The 19153-nt window shown below is 40.3% G+C and overlaps 1 protein-coding gene across 8 annotated transcripts in view; it reads right to left on the bottom strand.

Annotated features, from left to right (window-relative positions):
• Positions 1–19153, bottom strand: part of LOC141905861 (kelch-like protein 5) — an 80199-nt gene that overhangs the window by 14274 nt on the left and 46772 nt on the right. For 4 of the 8 annotated variants that reach the window (XR_012619280.1, XM_074794930.1, XM_074794928.1 and 1 more), the window contains one exon: positions 7322–7641. Coding sequence is in view for 7 of the 8 variants with exons in the window: in XM_074794928.1 (XP_074651029.1) it covers positions 7322–7641 (320 nt within the window). In the remaining variant the exon portion in view is untranslated. Of the gene's footprint in view, positions 1–7321; positions 7642–7899; positions 8019–18654; positions 18672–19153 lie in introns of those variants that run through there. The other 4 variants (XM_074794935.1, XM_074794933.1, XM_074794931.1 and 1 more) reach the window with 4 other exon arrangements.

Here is a 19153-nt window from a genome sequence, read left to right as displayed (position 1 = left end):
CGAAAAACGAAACGATACCGCGGCCATCGCGGGTGATCGTTAAGTAATATGTACCGATGTCACGGTGCTATCAGCAAGGCACTATCTTTCTTCGATCAATCCCATAATTGGTATGAAGATCGTCAGACAATGAGTCACCCGGCGGGAGCATCCTCTCCAGGACGCGGAATATTTGATGGGAATGAAGTAGTTATTACCGGTCGGCGAATTAACGTTATCGACGCTATTTTTACGACGATGAAGGGTCACTTAAACGAGTCAACCAGTACGTCGCTAGCAAATCCTATGTCTAAATTCATCTAATTGACGTAGCTTACGAATGCGATACGAACGTCTACAATGGTAAGTTTAAAACCCATTGTATACAAAATTTAAAAGATTAAAAGCGAAATATATTACCAGAGAATCGAAAATAAAAGATACAACGTTTGGGACAGTCGCTAAAGACCATCGTCAGGTGTTAGATTAACCCTTTCACTGCTGACTAATTGAAACCTTATAGTGCTGGAGATAATTTGAATATTATGAGAAATTCCACCCTCGTGTGTTGATTAACGGGAATACCACTATCGTGTGTCTACACCGTGGTGCGGTGTATCGTCAGTTACTAATATTTCACTATGTTTGACTGGTGCTGCCATTTATCAAGAGAAATAATGACTAATTACTTATTACATCAATACACACGGGTGCCACATACCTGTTTTGCCCGACCACAAACATCCGACCAGGCCCGAGCAAAGATTCTAGCATGGGTCAAATTATTGAGTGTGAACTGGTTCTGTATCGAATGAGTGGTTTACGTGCGAGCACGCTCTCTTATTAGGCATGGGCCCAATTTGACTTTTGTTTGCCACTAAATTAACGATGATGACTTGGACTTTCATAAGCATGTGTATAATGGCAGATACCCCGTAAAAATGATGATATCTTTCATTAGATCGAGAAGATTGGCTGTTGGAAATTAAACAAAATTTCAATTCGATCGACTCGAGGGTCTCTCGCGCGTTGAAATTTGTGGTTAGAAAAAAAAGACAAACGACACACATGACAATTCATGACTCATTACCACATGATAAATTCACCTTTGATGCGATTGACATTAAAGCTGCCAGCGAAAGGTTACGCGGCTGCTGTTGCATCTATGCGAAGCCGAAAATGAAAACGCGATTGATTTCCCTCGAGGTCGGTTTATCGGCGCGCTCCTTTCATTCATCATTCTTCAATTTGCTTTTAACCACCCGACACGGTCCCCGTTTCCGAACCTGCAGACGTCGAGCGCGGAACATTAAAGATTCCGACTGTAATAAGTTTTTCAAATTACGAACGAACGGATTCAAAAGACTACGAATTAATAAGTTTTGAACCCGCGAGATAAAAAAAGAGTTCTATTTATGAAAAATCAAAATCAAAAGACACAACGTTCTCTACAGTTCAACACATTCTCACACCACTCTCTAGAGACCATTCATGTTTTAAACTTATTACATCCCCTCCCTGGCAGGGATTCGAACCCGATGGCATCAAATCGCCACAATACGAAACCCTGCCGTGCGCAGCTACATGCGCAGCTTAGATGATGTCATTATCAGCCAATCAGATATCCCGTTTTATTTTAACCCAGGTTTTCCCATTTATAATTCTGCCATGAAATTTACCTTAGTGATGATACAAGGAGCAATCTGATTGGTGCCGCAAGATTTCAAACTTATCATAGATTCTTCAAGTCAGAGCGCACGGGCGTATTCTACTACTACGAATGAAATTGGAAGAATTTTCAAATTATTCATTCCTTTATTCCTCGATATATCTTGAAGTCTTCTTCCATCCAAAATATTCACCAAATACATATCAAGTTTCCAAGCACAGCGAGTTCTATGATATGTTATTGTCTCTATCACCTATTATGTTACACAACAAAAATTGCCACAGCCAGTGCATAATAACCTTTTTACCTATCATCTTCTATCATTTCACCATTCCATTGTTTCACTTTTTAAAAATTTTTTATGATTACATCATTGCTGAACAATCTTCGGTCTTATCACCAGCTTTTCTGTATCTTTTCATCATCAACACATCATCTTTTCATCATCTTTCATTGTAATGCTATATTTTGGTGGTTTTCGCCCGCCATACGTAGCCTACAAGTGATAGGCCTACCCCCTACCAGCTGGAAGCCTGACGGAGACAAACATCATACCTACTGAGATACAGACAGGCTTTTTTTCACTACATTCGCATTCTACCCGTCATGTCACTCAAGTGACAACTTCGGCAAACAAGAATGAGTTACCTGGCAACCGAGAGCTCATAAATTGATGCATAATTAGATTTGGTTGTGTGGTCTCTGGCTAGATTAAGCAATTTTATTCCATCGTTAAGTTGAAAACCGATGAGCCATCGTTTTTCGCAAAAATCAGATAGCGGCATTTAGCGCATGTGCACACGCGAGCGCATACCGTAACAAATGGCCTTAAACGAAGCACGGTTGAAAAATTATATTCAATCGTTAATAATTCCCGATGCGTTGAAGAAACCGAAGTCAACCGTGGCGACAATAATGTTCGCATAAAAACACCGGCAACTGATGTAATTTCTGAATTTCCGGGTAAAATGAGTGATTTTTTTTTTCATTGAGATGGACGGCGATCGATCAAAAATTTTCCCCAATACCGACGAATATGCGGGTTTGAATTTTAGTGATTCCGTGAATAAAGATTAATTGATATTGCGCACAATTTCGTAATAATTGCGTAATAGAATACATTATCTAATACCCAGAACCTAGTAGGGTACCTGGCTGAGTCCTGAATCAACAATTGACTTGAAATTCCCTAGTTGTTTGATTGGATTTGTTGGCTTAGAAGTAGGGCTGGTCTGTTATTTACCAGTTAAACTGTAGGCATTTCTTATTGTTAAGATCAACCCAACTTCTCAACAACTCTCAACAACCAGTCTTATGATTTCAGATGATCCTTAGACTTCATGACAATGCAACTGGCCCCTACATTTGCCCGATACAAGAATTTTTGGCCAGTGTGAACACCTGTTCACATGGTTCACATGGATGCCAAATGGGCCCGTGCCTGTTTCACCTGGGCCAAATTTGGCACGACCAAACACCTCGGAGCTGGCCCAAACCATATTTTAGTACGGGTCACATTATATTGCATGTGAATGGCTACAGATTCTGGAAGTGACTCACTTCGCTTTGTTTAAGCATTGTTTAGTAACAAGTGAATGGTTTACGTGCAAACGCGCTCTCCAATTAGGCACAGGCCAAATTTGGCCCGTGCCTGATCCATGCCAATTTGGCCCGGGCCAAATCATTTCCATGTGATCGCGGTTATAGAGTTTTAAGTTAACTCTTGGTTAAACCATAGATTTCTCGTGTTAGCAACCGTGGACCACGCTGTTTGCCTTAAGTTTATTTGCCTATATTCAGGCTACATATACTCCGGTATATACCGACTGCGGAAAAATCGAAAGTACTAATCTTCTTTTTTCAGTCCCTCGCGCCGCTACAAAACAAACAGCAAGCATCATGTGTGAATGAAAGATTAACAGCCCTCGATCATCGCAACTCTCGAAATAGAATTCCATTAAGCGCGCAATATCTGTAAACACGCTTCCGCCGAGAAGGTGGTCACACACACACATGCACGCGCGTTTTTAGAAATCATATTTCTTCTTAATTAATTCCGTGGCAGGTATAAGGAGACAGAGAGAGGGGGGGTCGGTAGTAATGTATTTTCGTAACCACGGCGATCTCGGTTGCGAAGTGATGGACGACGACGAGGACGAAACGGCGGCGTTCGAGAGAAAATGAAGAAAGAAAAAACAAACTTGATTAATTACAAGTCAAGTCCTTGAGGCGTCGTAAACTCCCACTTACTGCACGAGTATCTCGAATGCACGGATACAAGCAGTTTTATGTCTTCGAGATGACGACGACGATGATGATGATGATGATGATGATGATGATGATGATGATGATGATGATGATGATGATGATGTAGATGATGTAGATGGATTATGAAAAATACTTTTTATCGCCCTCATCGGGACATGAAAGACGGATGATACTCGCGCAGTATTGAAATCTATCTAATAGAAATGATACATGAAGTGCGCGGAGGCAGCACAATTTCTTCGATCCACAACCTCCAGATGAAATTACGCTCGTTTCATGCGTTACAGATGACGCGCATCTCATAAATCAAATGAACAACAAATCTCAACAAACTTCTGAGAATTTGAAAACTAAAATTCATTTGAAACCGACAACGTTTTCAGTATCCAATCCGATTGCGCCTATCATCATTATCAGCAATTGAAAAACCAAAAAGTGTGGGGCGAGGCTGATCTGTGCCAATTTCAGGCCCGGGCCTAATCATCTCCATGCAATCACGGCTGTACTGTGCGCAACTGCCAGTTACGTCCTATCAACCTAAACACCCTGTAACTGCCCACAATGGGTTACAATAGCCAGCAATATCAGTCACAATGAGTCGGACCTGTTCTACTTTTGGTGATGCAACTGACCTACGCTGCTCTTGTGACTCGACTCGTCAAAGACTGTAGTTGCACACCCATAACTGACACTGTTGCAGTCAACCTACATATAGACCTAAAGCCGGGTGCACACAGGCTAATGTCGATGTCGGGTTGCAGCAATAAGCAATCGGGAGCAATCCAACTGACAAGAAGAAATGTGTGCGCATACACGTGCAACTATCGCATGCGATTTGTCGGTAGAATGTGAAGGACCTGAGGATTTAACTTTATATGAGACATCTTAAAGAATAGTAGAAGTTTTTACATGAACATAAAAAACCAATGTTATTGATTTTAAAAAAAATTGGACTACTTTTCTCGTGGCGCTTTGTACGATTATTTCAAAATCAAACCGCATCAGCCCGGCTTTACTGTTGAATACCGTGGTTTCCAAGTAAAAGCCATCATCTATCAATTCAAAAGATCATTTTTCAATTTAAAATTGACTCTATCTAAATACAATAGGAACGCACACAAAGCATAAACCGCATTGATAATCGATGACAATCATTTCTAACTAGTGTTTGGTTCGATCGAAAAATGGCTTGTTGTGTCTGCCATATATATATACATATACATAAATATGACTGATAAAAGGCCAAAAGTCGCCCAAACTCTATATGCAATTATCATAGATAGTAGTTATGTAACTATGCAGAAATTAGACATATATACATTCAATCGACATAGAAAAAGTCTGTCATTATGTTTTCCACATCGAAACGAAACAAACTAGGCACAACTGGAATTAGGTCAAAGGGGCTGCTACTATTGTTTCATGTCGCGCAGGATAAATTTACTTTTTTGATGACATTCAGCAACATTTTCAAATAATAATAACCCTAAAGCGTAAAACATCGGTGAATATAGCTACGTACCATTATTTCTGTATGTTTTTTTAGAATTATACAGTGGAACTACATTGTAATGAACACACTATTGGTTATAACGAACATATTTTCTGGTCCCATGAAGTTCACTGTAATGAAGATCCACTGTATTGGGGGTTTTACTTCACTACCGATACGTGTCTAGCAACATTTCAAAACACTTCAAGAATGTAACTTTTTTCTAAGAAATAGATTTGAAATTCAAACCTGAGAAAGAGATCCACTGCTTCTATAAACAACTGCAGCTACAGCAGCGGTTCCTCCACAATCGCAAAGATTCGGTTTCAAGGTTTTTGAATTTGTAGGTGGTTCCGTGCCACCTGATGCGTTTCTATGGAAACCACATTCGAAATGGACACGGGACACCGATAACGTAAAAAAATCCGATGATGACAATTCGTTATTCATGATGAGCAGTAACCATTGAGAGAGAGAGACGATGATATTTCAGTTTAACGCCACTGCCGCCACTCGCTGCTGCTGCTGCTATATACGTCTGCCTTTTCAAGGATAGATCGTGAATCTATGAATATAAGATCATTCTGCCTCTGTACCTGGTTCCTATTGTATGAGCATAAATGTTGTGTTCGGTGTTTCCTTGATTCCAGTAATTCCAGACTTATCTCGGCAATTGGATCAGAAAATCAGTCGGAAAAAGCCAATATTTCAGCTGGCTAACAGACGAGGGCATATGTTTCGACTGGGTAACACAGAACAATAGCCGCGAATGCGCGAGTGTATATGGCCTGGTCCAACCATTCGCGCTGGCCTGTGCCTATTTGTCCAAACCAAAAACATCACACCGGGATTGAGCCTAATTTTAGCATGGGTCAAATTATTGACCCCTGTAAATGCACTTTCCAATTAGGCACGGGATGACTCGGGCCTGATCCGGGTTAAATTGTCTCCGTGTGATCGCGACTAAGGAGTCAAAATTTTCATTTCAACTGTGTGACCCTACATCACATAAACCACGTCTACACTAGCTCGTTAAACCTGGGGTTCGATGTATGCGGGTCCGACGAAAACCCATGTTCGCAGCCCGTAGCGTCTACACATCTGCTTCCGTAGAAAGTATCTATAGCCGTGATCACACGGAGAAGATTTGGGCCGGGCCAAATTGGCCCGGATCAGGCTCGGGCCAAATTTGGCCCGTGCCTAATTAGAGAGCGTGTTCACACGCAAACCATTCACTCGATACTCAACAATGCTCAAACAAAGCGAAGTGGATCATTTCCGGTACCAGTTGCAATTCATACGCATTCATTTGCCTGGTGCTAAAATTAGGCTCGGGCCTGGTCCGACGTTTTTGGTCAGGCCCATTTGGCATCCGTGTGAACAGTTGTTCCGGGCCAAATTTGGCACGGGCCAAAAATGCTCGTGTGATCGCGGCTTATAGTTCAACTTCAAAATCAATTGTGGTGCCCAAACGTTGCATTGAACACAGGTTTACCGTCTACACTAGGGAAACAAACGCGGGCTCAATGCGGAGTGTACCCTTCTTTTTCAAGAAGGGTTTCTAAAACCCGGGTCTTGCTGAAAACTCTGCATTGCATCCGTGTTTCGAGCGTGTGGTAGACACAAACTAGATACACTGGGTATAAGAAACAAGTGTAGACGTAGCTATAGGGGAGTAAGTAACGAGACGAGTAGTACTATATAGGTTAACTATTTATTTGACGCACGAGCTTTCGCAAATAATGAATAGAAGCTTCATCAGATGAATGAGTGAATGTATAGTAAACCTATACAGTACTACTCGTCTCATTACTTATTTTAAACCTGGTTACCCTACCAATTATTCTATAGGGGAGTGTAACTGCCCCTGAAAGAGACTCCTCCCTCGGTGTCACCCTCCTCTAAAGGTTTACCTGTATACATATACTGCACGAGCAGCGCCAGAGCTTCGGAATCGACGTCCTTCATTTTGATCTCGTCTTGACTCGCCTCTTTCACGTCGTTCGTGAACATCGCCGCGAAGTAGTCGGACGACGCGCTCAACACGACGCGGTGCGCGGCGATACGCTTCTGACCGGTGACCAGCACGACGTCGGTCAGCTGTCGTTTGCACAAGTACGATTCCATCTTCTTCATCATACGTTCGGAATGATTGATGGAACGATAGCATTCATCGGATATCACATCCATTCTGCCCGAGTGATAGCTGCCATAGGCGTGGTGGACCAAATATCTGTAAGACACGAAAAAAAAACGAAAATCAGATACAAGAGATAACAATCTATCGCATAGACCGATCACGGTATTCTCTCAAGAGTTAACGAGCAAAACCGACAGTTGATGAATTAACAATTCATTCATTCAATTTCTTTTCATTTCTCCGATAATGAAGTTCATTCAAAACTTTGGACGCTGTCGGAATAAACTGTTAAATCATCGACGGTGGGTTTTGCTGATTATCTATCTATAGCATCGTTAATACAGTTCTTACAGGTACGTATTAACCTCAGTAATTCGGCGTAAATTCGACTGTAGCCTTCAACAGCGCATCATTACCAAACTTACTAAAGTGCGGTATTTTCGTGGACGACTGGCCGCCTCGTGCCGATAACAGAAATGAAAATTCGACGCTAATCAAGCGCTGAATATCCGTTCATTTGACACCAAATAAAGCATCTATTGAGTTCTTTACTTCACAACACGGATGTTGTGCGTATCTTCTCGACTCTTCACAATACAGAATTTCATTCCGGATTTAATAATCATTAGATGATACCAGCATGATAATAATGATCCGTTTAGAATTATCTATTATGTGTCTCATTTTCAGGATATCGAAATTGCCGACTCGTCTAAAAATACATTAACTGCCTTGATGATGCTTATTGGCAAATACCCACATTTCTAAAATCCAATTCTATTAAGACCGACATTTCATGTCATTTTCTATCGGCGATCAGTTCAAATCCCATACATGCCTTGCAAACCCATTATTACACCAAACATGGAAATTGATATATGCATACTCCTCGTCGATGAAAAATTGTCCGTCAGAAAATTAGGACTATCAACGCGGAATGACGTGAAGAATTCTAGCTATTTTCTAACTAGCCGAATAGATTGGATATGTATTTATTTATTCAGAGAAGTACGGAACGAGTTATATCTTCATAATAACACTAATATATTGTGTCAGTTACACTCTCACCCATCTAACCATGGACTATAGAGTCCATGATATAACTCATATCTGTATCTCAACATTCTTCATATTGGCGCCTTCCTATCTATCAGGTGTATCTGTTTACCTCCTATCTATCAGGTGTATCTGTTTACCTCCTATCTATCAGGTGTATCTGTTTACCTCCTATCTATCAGGTGTATCTGTTTACCTCCTATCTATCAGGTGTATCTGTTTACTTTCTATTTATCAGATTTATCTGTTTACCTCCTATCTATCAGATGTATCTGTTTACTTCCTATCTATCAGATGTATCTGTTTACTTCCTATCTATCAGATGTATCTGTTTACTTCCTATCTATCAGGTGTATCTGTTTACTTCCTATCTATCAGATGTATCTGTTTACTTCCTATCTATCAGATGTATCTGTTTACTTCCTATCTATCAGATGTATCTGTTTACTTCCTATCTATCAGATCTATCTGTTTACACCTTATCTATCAGATTTATCTGTTTACTTCCTATCTATCAGATATATCTGTTTACACCTTATCTATTAGATGTAACTGTTTACTTCCTATCTATGAGATATATCTGTTTACTTCCTATCTATCAGATGTATCTGTTTACATCCTATCTATCAGATCTATCTGTTTACACCTTATCTATCAGATGTATCTGTTTACTTCCTATCTATTAGATGTATCTGTTTACTTCCTATCTATGAGATATAACTGTTTACTTCCTATCTATGAGATATATCTGTTTACTTCCTATCTATCAGATCTATCTGTTTACACCTTATCTATCAGATTTATCTGTTTACTTCCTATCTAATGATGTCTAATTCCTATCTGTCTTATTCCTATCTGTCTAATTCATATCTCTCTAAATCATATCTGTCTTTTTCCTATATTTCTAATTCCTATCCATCTCATTCTCCAATCTATTCAATTCCTATCTTACAAGAGAGTCTCGTCTGATATTAACGAACGAACAGGTTTGAAAACGTCTCATCTGTTCCGATAAACGATGACGACGATGCTCTCTCTCTCTCTCTCGTGAATGCGTAATCGGATTGATTTCGCTCTTCGTCGATATTCAAAATCTCTCAATAAACACTGCTGTAGTAGGGGAACACTCGAGATTGAATATCAATTTTTTTTTCCGCATGCACGGCATATTCTCAATTTTTCGATCATAATTTCCGCGTACACAGATGCGGATAAATGATTTTCTACGGAGAGCGGAAAGATTTTTGCGACGTGTGCACCAGCAGATAATTTCACAACCGGATGCCTCCATTTCAGGCGATGAAAATACTTCAGAAAATGATCATCCCTGATCTGGCTACTTCAACATACGTTATTTTTAAAGTAGACGTTGGAAGACATTCACATAAGTAGCTTATACGGGTAATTGAAAATGAGTCAGAAATAGGCGTCGTTTATACAAAGTAATTCTTAAGATAATCAAGAAGGAATTGTTTTGACGCTGTAAAAATCATTAAAATGATGTTTATAAACATTGATAATAAGTGCAGAAGAATAGGCATAAGTCAGATCACTCGGGACCGTCATTTTCGTCTGACTGACGCGTATTCGAGTTACACGTAGGCCTATAAAAAAAAATTGCAATTTTTTTCATGAATTTGCTATTTTTCATATGAGAAACTACGTGTTTATAAAGAAACGCATACTTAAATGATAAATACCATATGATTTTCATTCGTTTAGGAATAAATAGAACATTTTCTCATAGAAATATTAATTCACATAAAGCGTGACAAAAATCGTATTCAAACGTGAGTGCGAGCATCAGGCATGAATCTACAAGCCGAAACGTCAAACTGCAGCAAACTCATCTGCATCGGAGGGTAAAATGCATCGGAAGGTAAAAGAGGATGCTCGACACCTGTTAATTGTTGTTATAACACACGAGTTGTCATAACTGAGTGAATCAGAGAAATTTCTAGGTTTAAAACGATACAAATCATTCATCTTTCATTGAATCACGTACTGATAAAGAAATAGCGGTCAATAGCATTATCCGAATTCCCCGAGTTTTCTAGGTTTTTGATAAAACTTGTCAAATTACCAGAGTTTTCCCCGATTTGTGTCTTGATTTTTCTGATTCCCCGAGTTTTGCAGGTTTCTATTTTTCTACCTATTACTGGCCAACGTCATCATGTTGAAGATTTTGGCCAGGTACAGACTTTTGTTGTTAAATCAGTGAGTCGACCGGCACTGATATGTATCCTACCTGTATGACATGGTTTCAATAGGATTCGAACCCACAACCTTTCGGTCAAACACCTCATCCACCATGCCACAGGACGGGACAGGTTATCCGGGTCAGTGGCGCCACCGTGCGAAAAGGATCGAATACATTTTATTACATCAACCATGCGCAGCCTCTTTTTACTCATTTATCTTCCTTCAGAGATGTAAGTGGCCAAAGGAAAAAAAAAGGAAAATAGTCGATATCCAAACGCCACACTGAGGGAGCTAGGAGATTTCTTAAATCTTAAGTGTTCTCAGATGCAATTTCACAGCATTTTTTTACCAGGAAAATGAAAAAAAAATGGAATTCCGTCGAAAAATGGAAGTCTACAACTCGAATAGAAGAAACGACTGCGGCGAGCGAGCGCGGGTCGGCGGCTGGCGTTCCGTCGCATTCTGAGATGCCGTCGTCGTATTGCTCATAAATCAGTTAATAACAGACGTCACGACGAAATTGACAAGCATATTGGTATAATGAATATTTCGCTATCGAGTTATACGCCCAACGTGATTTAATCCATCAAATAATACGACGACCAGTGACAGCTACAGTAATTATGATTATCTACGTACCATTACTGGAAACCTGCTGCTGGCTCGGCTAGTTGGCCGAGGATAAATCCCCAGCTTTAGAGGATAGGATATAGTAATTCAGCTACAGTACTATTAGGGAGTTACCTTATACACGGCATAGTAATGTCCAAGTAGAACAATCTGTTCCAATTTGGCAAGATGTCTTATATTGATAATTGCGCATTATCACGGGCATGGCCGGGTCTCGAGGACTAAATGCGATGGTTGTAGGCTAAATTTTACTCGCGAGGTCAACGTTTTATATCCAGAATCAAATTTTTACCCATAGGCTTAAATCTGGCACTGGGAACTATTGAACTAACTCTTGATCTAACTGACTTAATTCATAAATTCGACCATCAATGCAAACATTCGACTAATACGGAAATTATCGCTAGTTCAAAATTATTTCGACTCCTCAAATGCACTAATATCAGCGGTGGATCTTGATGGTGCGCGCCCCCTTATTTTTTGCTGAGCAAAGAACTTTTTCTAGCCACTATAAACATGTTTATAAACGAACGATATTTGCTGGATGTAGCCGCAAATCTATTCTTTACGGAGGATTGACTGAATGAATTATTGTCTTTCTATCATATTGCAAAAGCACGCTCAGAATGCACCTCATTGCATCTATTTTTCCAAAAATTTTCTGGGCGACATATATACATATTAAAGAGAATATCTATTCATATCGTAGCTGTTAATCATAGCTGGATCATATATGTAAAAGATCGTCGATTTACTATGAAAACTGATCACAAGACATCGTCGTTAAATCCTCGCGGGCTCGGCTTAATTCGTTCTTCAGCCAACGATTATCAACGTAATAATCGACGACGAAGACGACGATGACCGACTTCAAAGGACGCGAATAATACCGACTGGAAATAGTCGATTTCCATCCGCGTAAACGCGAAATTTCCATCATTCGATGATCGACACGGAGCGATATTTATTACGACAACGCTGCGGGTACGCGACGACGAGGATGAGAACCTCATCGCTCGAGGGACGGGACTAATGACGATGAGAGTACCGCAGATCAAAGACGTAACGTGACTCATAAGATCGGTAATGACAGCAGCAACCTGAAGCGATATCTCCGCCGCGCGAGCGTGCATATACCTCTCCGGATTGATTGTTTTCGCCGTATATATACGGTGTACATAGTCCGACGATAAGCTCGCTCTGCGGGAAGATGCAAAATGTCGCCGCGTTGAAATTTACATCTGAAAGTCGGTGAACGGTTAAACGCGATGACCAGGACACAGGGAAACACGTTTGATCTCGGAAACGCTGTTTCCCGTAAATGCACACGACACAGGGAAACGCTAAGAAAATATGTTTCTGTATCCTATCTCCTTATTTCCCTGCTTGGTGTGCATTAGGCTGACTTGGACCATCATCTAAGTCCTAAGATTAAATCAGGAGAATCTCGTTTTTCCGTTTGACTTACATATATTACACCTGCCAAATTCATTTACAGGATAACCACTTCATAAACGCTTTTTCAAGATAAAGATGATTTGCACTATATGCTAGTAATGCATTTTCTATATCAAGAACAGATCTCGCTGATAGGACCCTCACGATTACGGACCACTGCTCGAGACGGACTGAATATCATTTGACGGCCTATTTCTCGGATGATTGAAGCGGAATAAGCCTCGACCCCGATTGCGTCATCGTCGCCGCAGGAATGCTGCAGGAATGCTGCACGCAGCGAATAAAATTCCCAAGTCGTAATTCGTAAAGTCGTAATTCCCAAACGAAATCAGTAGATAGAACGGCGAAACTAAAGCGATCTGGTTTCGTAGCCGGCGTAAGCCGCGTGACCGAACGAAGCCGCGATCTCGCTTTGATCTGCACTGATCAAATAACGTCCGTGCAAATGTAATTTGCGATACAACTGCGAGCGCGGTGATCAATGACGACGATCAATGATCACGAAGCCGGCGCGATCACGAAAATATTGATCAAACTAGAAGATTGCCCGAGAAAAATACATTTTGTAACGATAAAGAAACACGCACTCACTGGAGATCGAACCCGGGTCTCGGACGTAGAAATCAAGTGTGCTAACGAGTAGACCGATGGAACTAGTCCACTTGGTCACTACCCCGAATACCTTGGCGTCTACCTTTGTAGTAGTTTAACAAAATTCAACTGCTAGAATAGTAGTTTAATTGAAAATGAACTAGAAATTATTCCGATTTTGAGAGGGTTTTGATATTTTTGGGAGTAGACAGTAGAAATCACTCTCAAATAGTAGTCATGGTCAGGTCTGCGGTCAGTGGTAATACAGCTTGTCGTATTTGTGTATGATAACATTTTCAAGGTTACTTCGTACATTTGACCATGAACCCTCTCTCTCGATCTGAATATTTCAAAAGTGCTAGGACGGATTTTTGCTTTTGATGTATCGGGACTACATTCGTCGCCATTTCATCCGGAAAACAAAGCGTCAAGAAGCCTTCTCGAATATCTTACACGACGACATTCGCTGATAAGCTAAAAATTCCAGTCACATCTCGGCGCGTCTTCGCTGCGACGACCGAGACTAAATTACCGCCGTCGTCGTCGCGAGTTGAGTAATGTTATAAAACGTAGCATCCAATTTATAAAACGAGCAATCCGAAATTAACATGCGAATCGCATACGACAGATGTTGACGTCGTAAAAATTGCAACTTCCGAAATAGTACGTACCGGATGATGCGAACTGGCGTACACTAAACGGTGGATTCATAACGGAGATGATAACGGAAAAATGGTAGAATTAAAGGCCACGTCACGTTGATGTGATATTCTATTAAAGGCTTTCATACCGCACTATTTCAAACTATAAGGTATAAATCTATAGGGGAAGCTACTAAGATTCTTAAGATTCTTACTGAATATATCGTCTTCCATTGTAATAGAAAACTCCTAATAAAACTGGCTTACTTCATAAGGCGAGGCCACCTCTATCTTTGGTAAACATCAAGATATGAATGTACCAGTAGTGTCCAAAAGGTAAAAGAAAAACCAAAATTATACTCTAATAGAAATTCATGTTCATCCTACACATATTTATGTATGTATACATACAGTGCAACCTCGTTATAACGAACAAATATAAAATTGTGTCAGAAGTTAATTTAATCATTTTCACTGGATACAGATTTTCTGGTCCCGCGTTGTTCGTTTCATTCTGGTAGCATAATTTGTTCACAGACTGCTACAGAAATCTGAACTTACCTAGCTCTAGAAATGAAGCGGTACAAAGCGAGGCACCCAAAGCGACTAGTCGATATAAAAGGCTAAGAAACTGCTAGTATGCCAGTCACATAAACCGTCTGCCTCAATCCAGTCTAAATTACAAAGCGGCGCTTGTCATCAGTCAGTATCTGATGTGACCGATGATTACAGGTGAGATGATAGCAGGTAACATCAAACAGCGCCGATGAATCTTCCACGATTCAGTAATACAGAGTGAATTTGCGTTATGTATCATCTGGAATATTTCCGAGAACAATCAGTACAACTTTAAATGAACGGCTTGCTGCCATTGTTATTTAGGATTTGAGGAGTTGAAATTTGTTCAGTATAAACTGCTACAAAGGAGTGCAGAAGACACTCATAACTGCAAACATGCAGTTTCACGGCCTTCAGTTGACAATTCAACAGGATCTAAGCATGCTTCGAATTCATATGAGCATAACCTATGATAAATATTCAAAGTAACCTAAATCCAGTTCCAAAGTTTTCTGAGTTAAGATTTAACTCCGAGTTAAAATCAGTTCGTTTTCAATGAGTTAACTCAGATTTAAATGTTAACTCACAACTGTGGAAACGGACCCTAATCTTCAGATGTTATACATATTTTAACAGAATCCAGTTAAACAAAATCAAAGAATGAAAATCAACAGTTTGATGTTAAATCATGAACTGGAGTCCATCGAGTAATTAAGATTGCTGGACCCAGTTCTGAAGTTGTGAATTAAGATTTGATTCAGAGTTAACTCATTGGAACTCAGTTGAATTTTCGTGAATTTTGAATTTCTCCTTGAATTTTCTGAAGGTAAAAACCACGCCTGGGGTTTTATTCGAGGTTCATACATAAGGCATACATTAGCGGGAAAGAAATTTGAGAGACAGATTATCGTCAGGAACGGGCAAAAATAATTCCGACAGTCTCGCGTAACACCGATGGCACCTCTTCGTCATGAAATCCGAATAGCAGCGCATCAAACTGCCATCAGTGGCTTTTAAGGCTCTAAATCGAAAACGACAAAGTCGTCAGTCGTAAATTCGAATCTGAACCTAATTGAATATATCTAGTTTCGAGGAGCGGGCGGAACACGTTAAAGCTTTTCACTTTTCGCATAAATTCTATTAGATCGTGTTACGACAAGCGAAGACAGGGCAAATTTTGCGTAGACGCATGAATACTGGGCGATACAACGCTCGGTGCGTACTACTGCAGTTTACAGAAACTGACAACTTCCGTAAATCGTTTTTTTTTAGGTGACAATTTGTAATTCGGAGCGATGCGCGAGCAACAATTTCGTTAATCAGCGATCGACTGCCGAAGTAAAAAAGCTCTCGCTGAGTAAATGAAACGACGGGGCGCTCGACTCGAATGAGAAATGGATTCCGCGAACAAGACTGCTATAATAACTCGGCAGGTTCCGCGCGCACGAGGTGGCGTCAATTTTGACTGAAGGATATGTTTAAATGCTCGTCGCACTGATTTCAGAGCGCGTATTAGTAAATGTCAAGCGTATGAACTGTTAGAATTTATTGACGACGTAAATATGGTTTTCAATCGCTGATTTTAGAAGAACGCTCTGTAAAAACTAAGCCCGGGGTCGGTCGCTACAAAAGTTGGTTAAAGATAACTGGCGGATGAATACCATAGTAACAATGAACTTTCAATTGTCACTATGTCAACTATCCACTGGTTAACTCAGATCAACTTTTGAGCAACTGGCCCCTGATCCTGGTTTTAACTGATGAAGTCTTGTGTCTAGCCGTTGCTACCTGTTAAATTGGCAAGTTATACAGCAGGGAAGTGGTGGGCGTCTTTACGCGTATACCTTACAGTAGCTAAATTTTGACCTCTAAATTTAGTACTATTCTATACAACCAAAGTCAGAATCTTATGTTTTGCATAGGCTGAATATCGGGAGATAAATATGTTTTTGCAACGAGGACCCCTTGCCACCAGCTATCCCACTAGATGGTGTGCCATAAGTCAGGTCGAAATTTAGTTTATTGAAATTTGGTTCATTCTCGATGAACTTTCATCTAGATTTTTGTGTCGATAGATGAACTCACATCTTTCAGGTCCAAATAAAGCGATTTGTATTCATCATTAATAGAATTCGAGAAATTATTGATAGATTTTAATTGATTCTGAGAAGAAATCCGAGTTTCATTATCTGAATGCCCGCTAGCGACACCTGGTGGATCCTCACTTGCCACAAGCTGAATCCTTGATCGCCACAGTGAAACATGCATAGAATCTTCATTGATATGATTTAGTCGCGGCAATGGTTAGTCATTTTTGCAATTCCGACACGAAAAATGGCAGATACGATGATCTCAAGAGATTTAAAATGCGTTCCAAATCGAGAGACGTTCACATCAGCAAATCCATAAGCGATTTATCATCAGCGACTGTGTGTGTGCGTGTGCAAGATGTCGTTGGATGTAGTCTACCTGACGCCGGCGTCTGCCTGAAACTGATGCTGCCGCGTTAATATTCATTCATAACAAACTGCCAACCATGAACCGTGTAAGAGCTAATGAAACTTCATCAAACGACTACGTATACAAGCCAACCATAACTGGGTTTCTAGCAGTAAGACTCGGCACTTTTTGACACTTTTTAAAGTCAAAATTCAGCACTTTTTCCCGAATCCAAAGATCTAACCCTTTCAGCGCGTCTACACCGCAATGCGGTGTATAAATCGGTGATGAACTTTTCTAGTACACTGCATCATGATGTATTGATGTAATAAGTAATTAGTTTTTATCTCTTTTGAAAGATTGTAGCACCTGTCAAACATAATGAAATATTAGTAACTAACGATACACCAAGCCACGATGTAGAAGCACTATAGTGGTATTCCTGTCATTCAACACACTAGGATGGAATTTTTCAAAACTTTCAAATTATCTCCAGCACTATAGGGTATCTATCAGTCAGCACTGAAAGGGTAAAAGGTATTTTTTTCATGAAATAAGAAAAAATGCTTAGGCCTTTTGACATTGAGTCCGAAAAGTATGTACTTTTCGACTTCAGCACTTGCAGGATTTTACCTGGAAAGTAAACACTAATCAAAGCCTACACTGAATTTTTCCAAAAGCACTTTTTTGACTTTTTCAGACTCACTACAAACTGTATAATCATAACTATGAGTTTACGAATTGGATTTGATATTGAAACAGCCTGTTGTCGTCGTCATCAGTCGTTGTTGTTGTCTTGGTACTCGGGACAGACGGACGCCCCTCGATCGGCGGCGTATAATACACATTTTAATCAATCAATTACATGAAACCGGCGTACATTTGAGAACGGAAAGTTCCGGTGAAATAATCATCAAGTATTAATGATGGGACCCCTGCGGAGGTATTTTCTTGTCACGCACGTTGTACATGGAAAAAAACAGCCGCTTGTTTGAAGTAGGCCTGAATGAAAGTATTATTGCCGAGTGAGTGTATGGCCAGACCTAATACTTTCAGTACAGGGTGTCCATATGTCATGTAGTAGTATATCTGTGGTCTTGCTTGTCGTGTCTACAGATCTATTAAATATGAGGCCCATACAGGTCAAGAACAATTCTGCATTGTCGAGGGGCCGCTTCGACCCTCCAAGTGCTTTGGTCGGTGCTGGTTTCCAAGAATTGAGAGATTCGGTGGTCCACAGTTCAGATTGTAGAATTAAGGCCAGTTACGAAGTTGAGACTTAAGTCTAGAAGTACCCGCGTAGTCATCAATCTTAAGACTGGCTTCAGGTTGTTAGAATGTCTAAAGAACCAGGATGGTCATAGACTGGTCTTAAGTCTAAGCCGTGACTATGACTTTTGGTGCTGGTCCCATAACGACTTGTTCAGAGCTGTTCTGGAGTTAATCTTTATTCTGGCAGTTGAGTCCAGATAAGGCCTGATATCAAAATCCAAAAGAAACACTTTTCAGACTTTACTATTCAAAAACTAACCAAAATCTTCATTTCCTAATAGCAGCTTCCATTCCTGGCTTAACAGGTAACATCATTGGTAACATCATATCTCCAGATTTGGTCTTGTCTTTACGATGCTGTTGTGCGGAGCAGATGAAGTTGTGACTAATGTTGAGAAAGCTGACGGCGGCGTCAGCGAGTTGATTAGTGAAATTAACCGTACTACACGCGTCCATACGCATCAAATCACCTGAATTGGATAATAATAAATGAGTCATGGTTTTCTGCCAGGGGAAAAAATCAATCGCTGCCGATGAAGTGCGGAACTCTGCAGGGAAGAAAACAGGTCCATCTATGTAATCACGAAGCCTTTCGTAATGGTCACGAGAATATTCAGGCGCCATCAATTTGGACAAGCTGCTTCTATATCAACATATACCAGATAGATTGCTGTGTACTTTCGATGAAATAAGCTAACTCATCAATGAATTGCTGATTATTCATTATCGTCATTATAGGAAACAAAGGATTGCTAAAA

The sequence above is a fragment of the Tubulanus polymorphus genome, chromosome 5, assembly GCF_964204645.1.
Source record: "Tubulanus polymorphus chromosome 5, tnTubPoly1.2, whole genome shotgun sequence".
Taxonomy (NCBI): Eukaryota; Metazoa; Nemertea; class Palaeonemertea; order Tubulaniformes; family Tubulanidae; genus Tubulanus; species Tubulanus polymorphus.
Note: the sequence above shows the minus strand (reverse complement) of the source record. Positions and strands in the feature narration are given on the sequence as shown.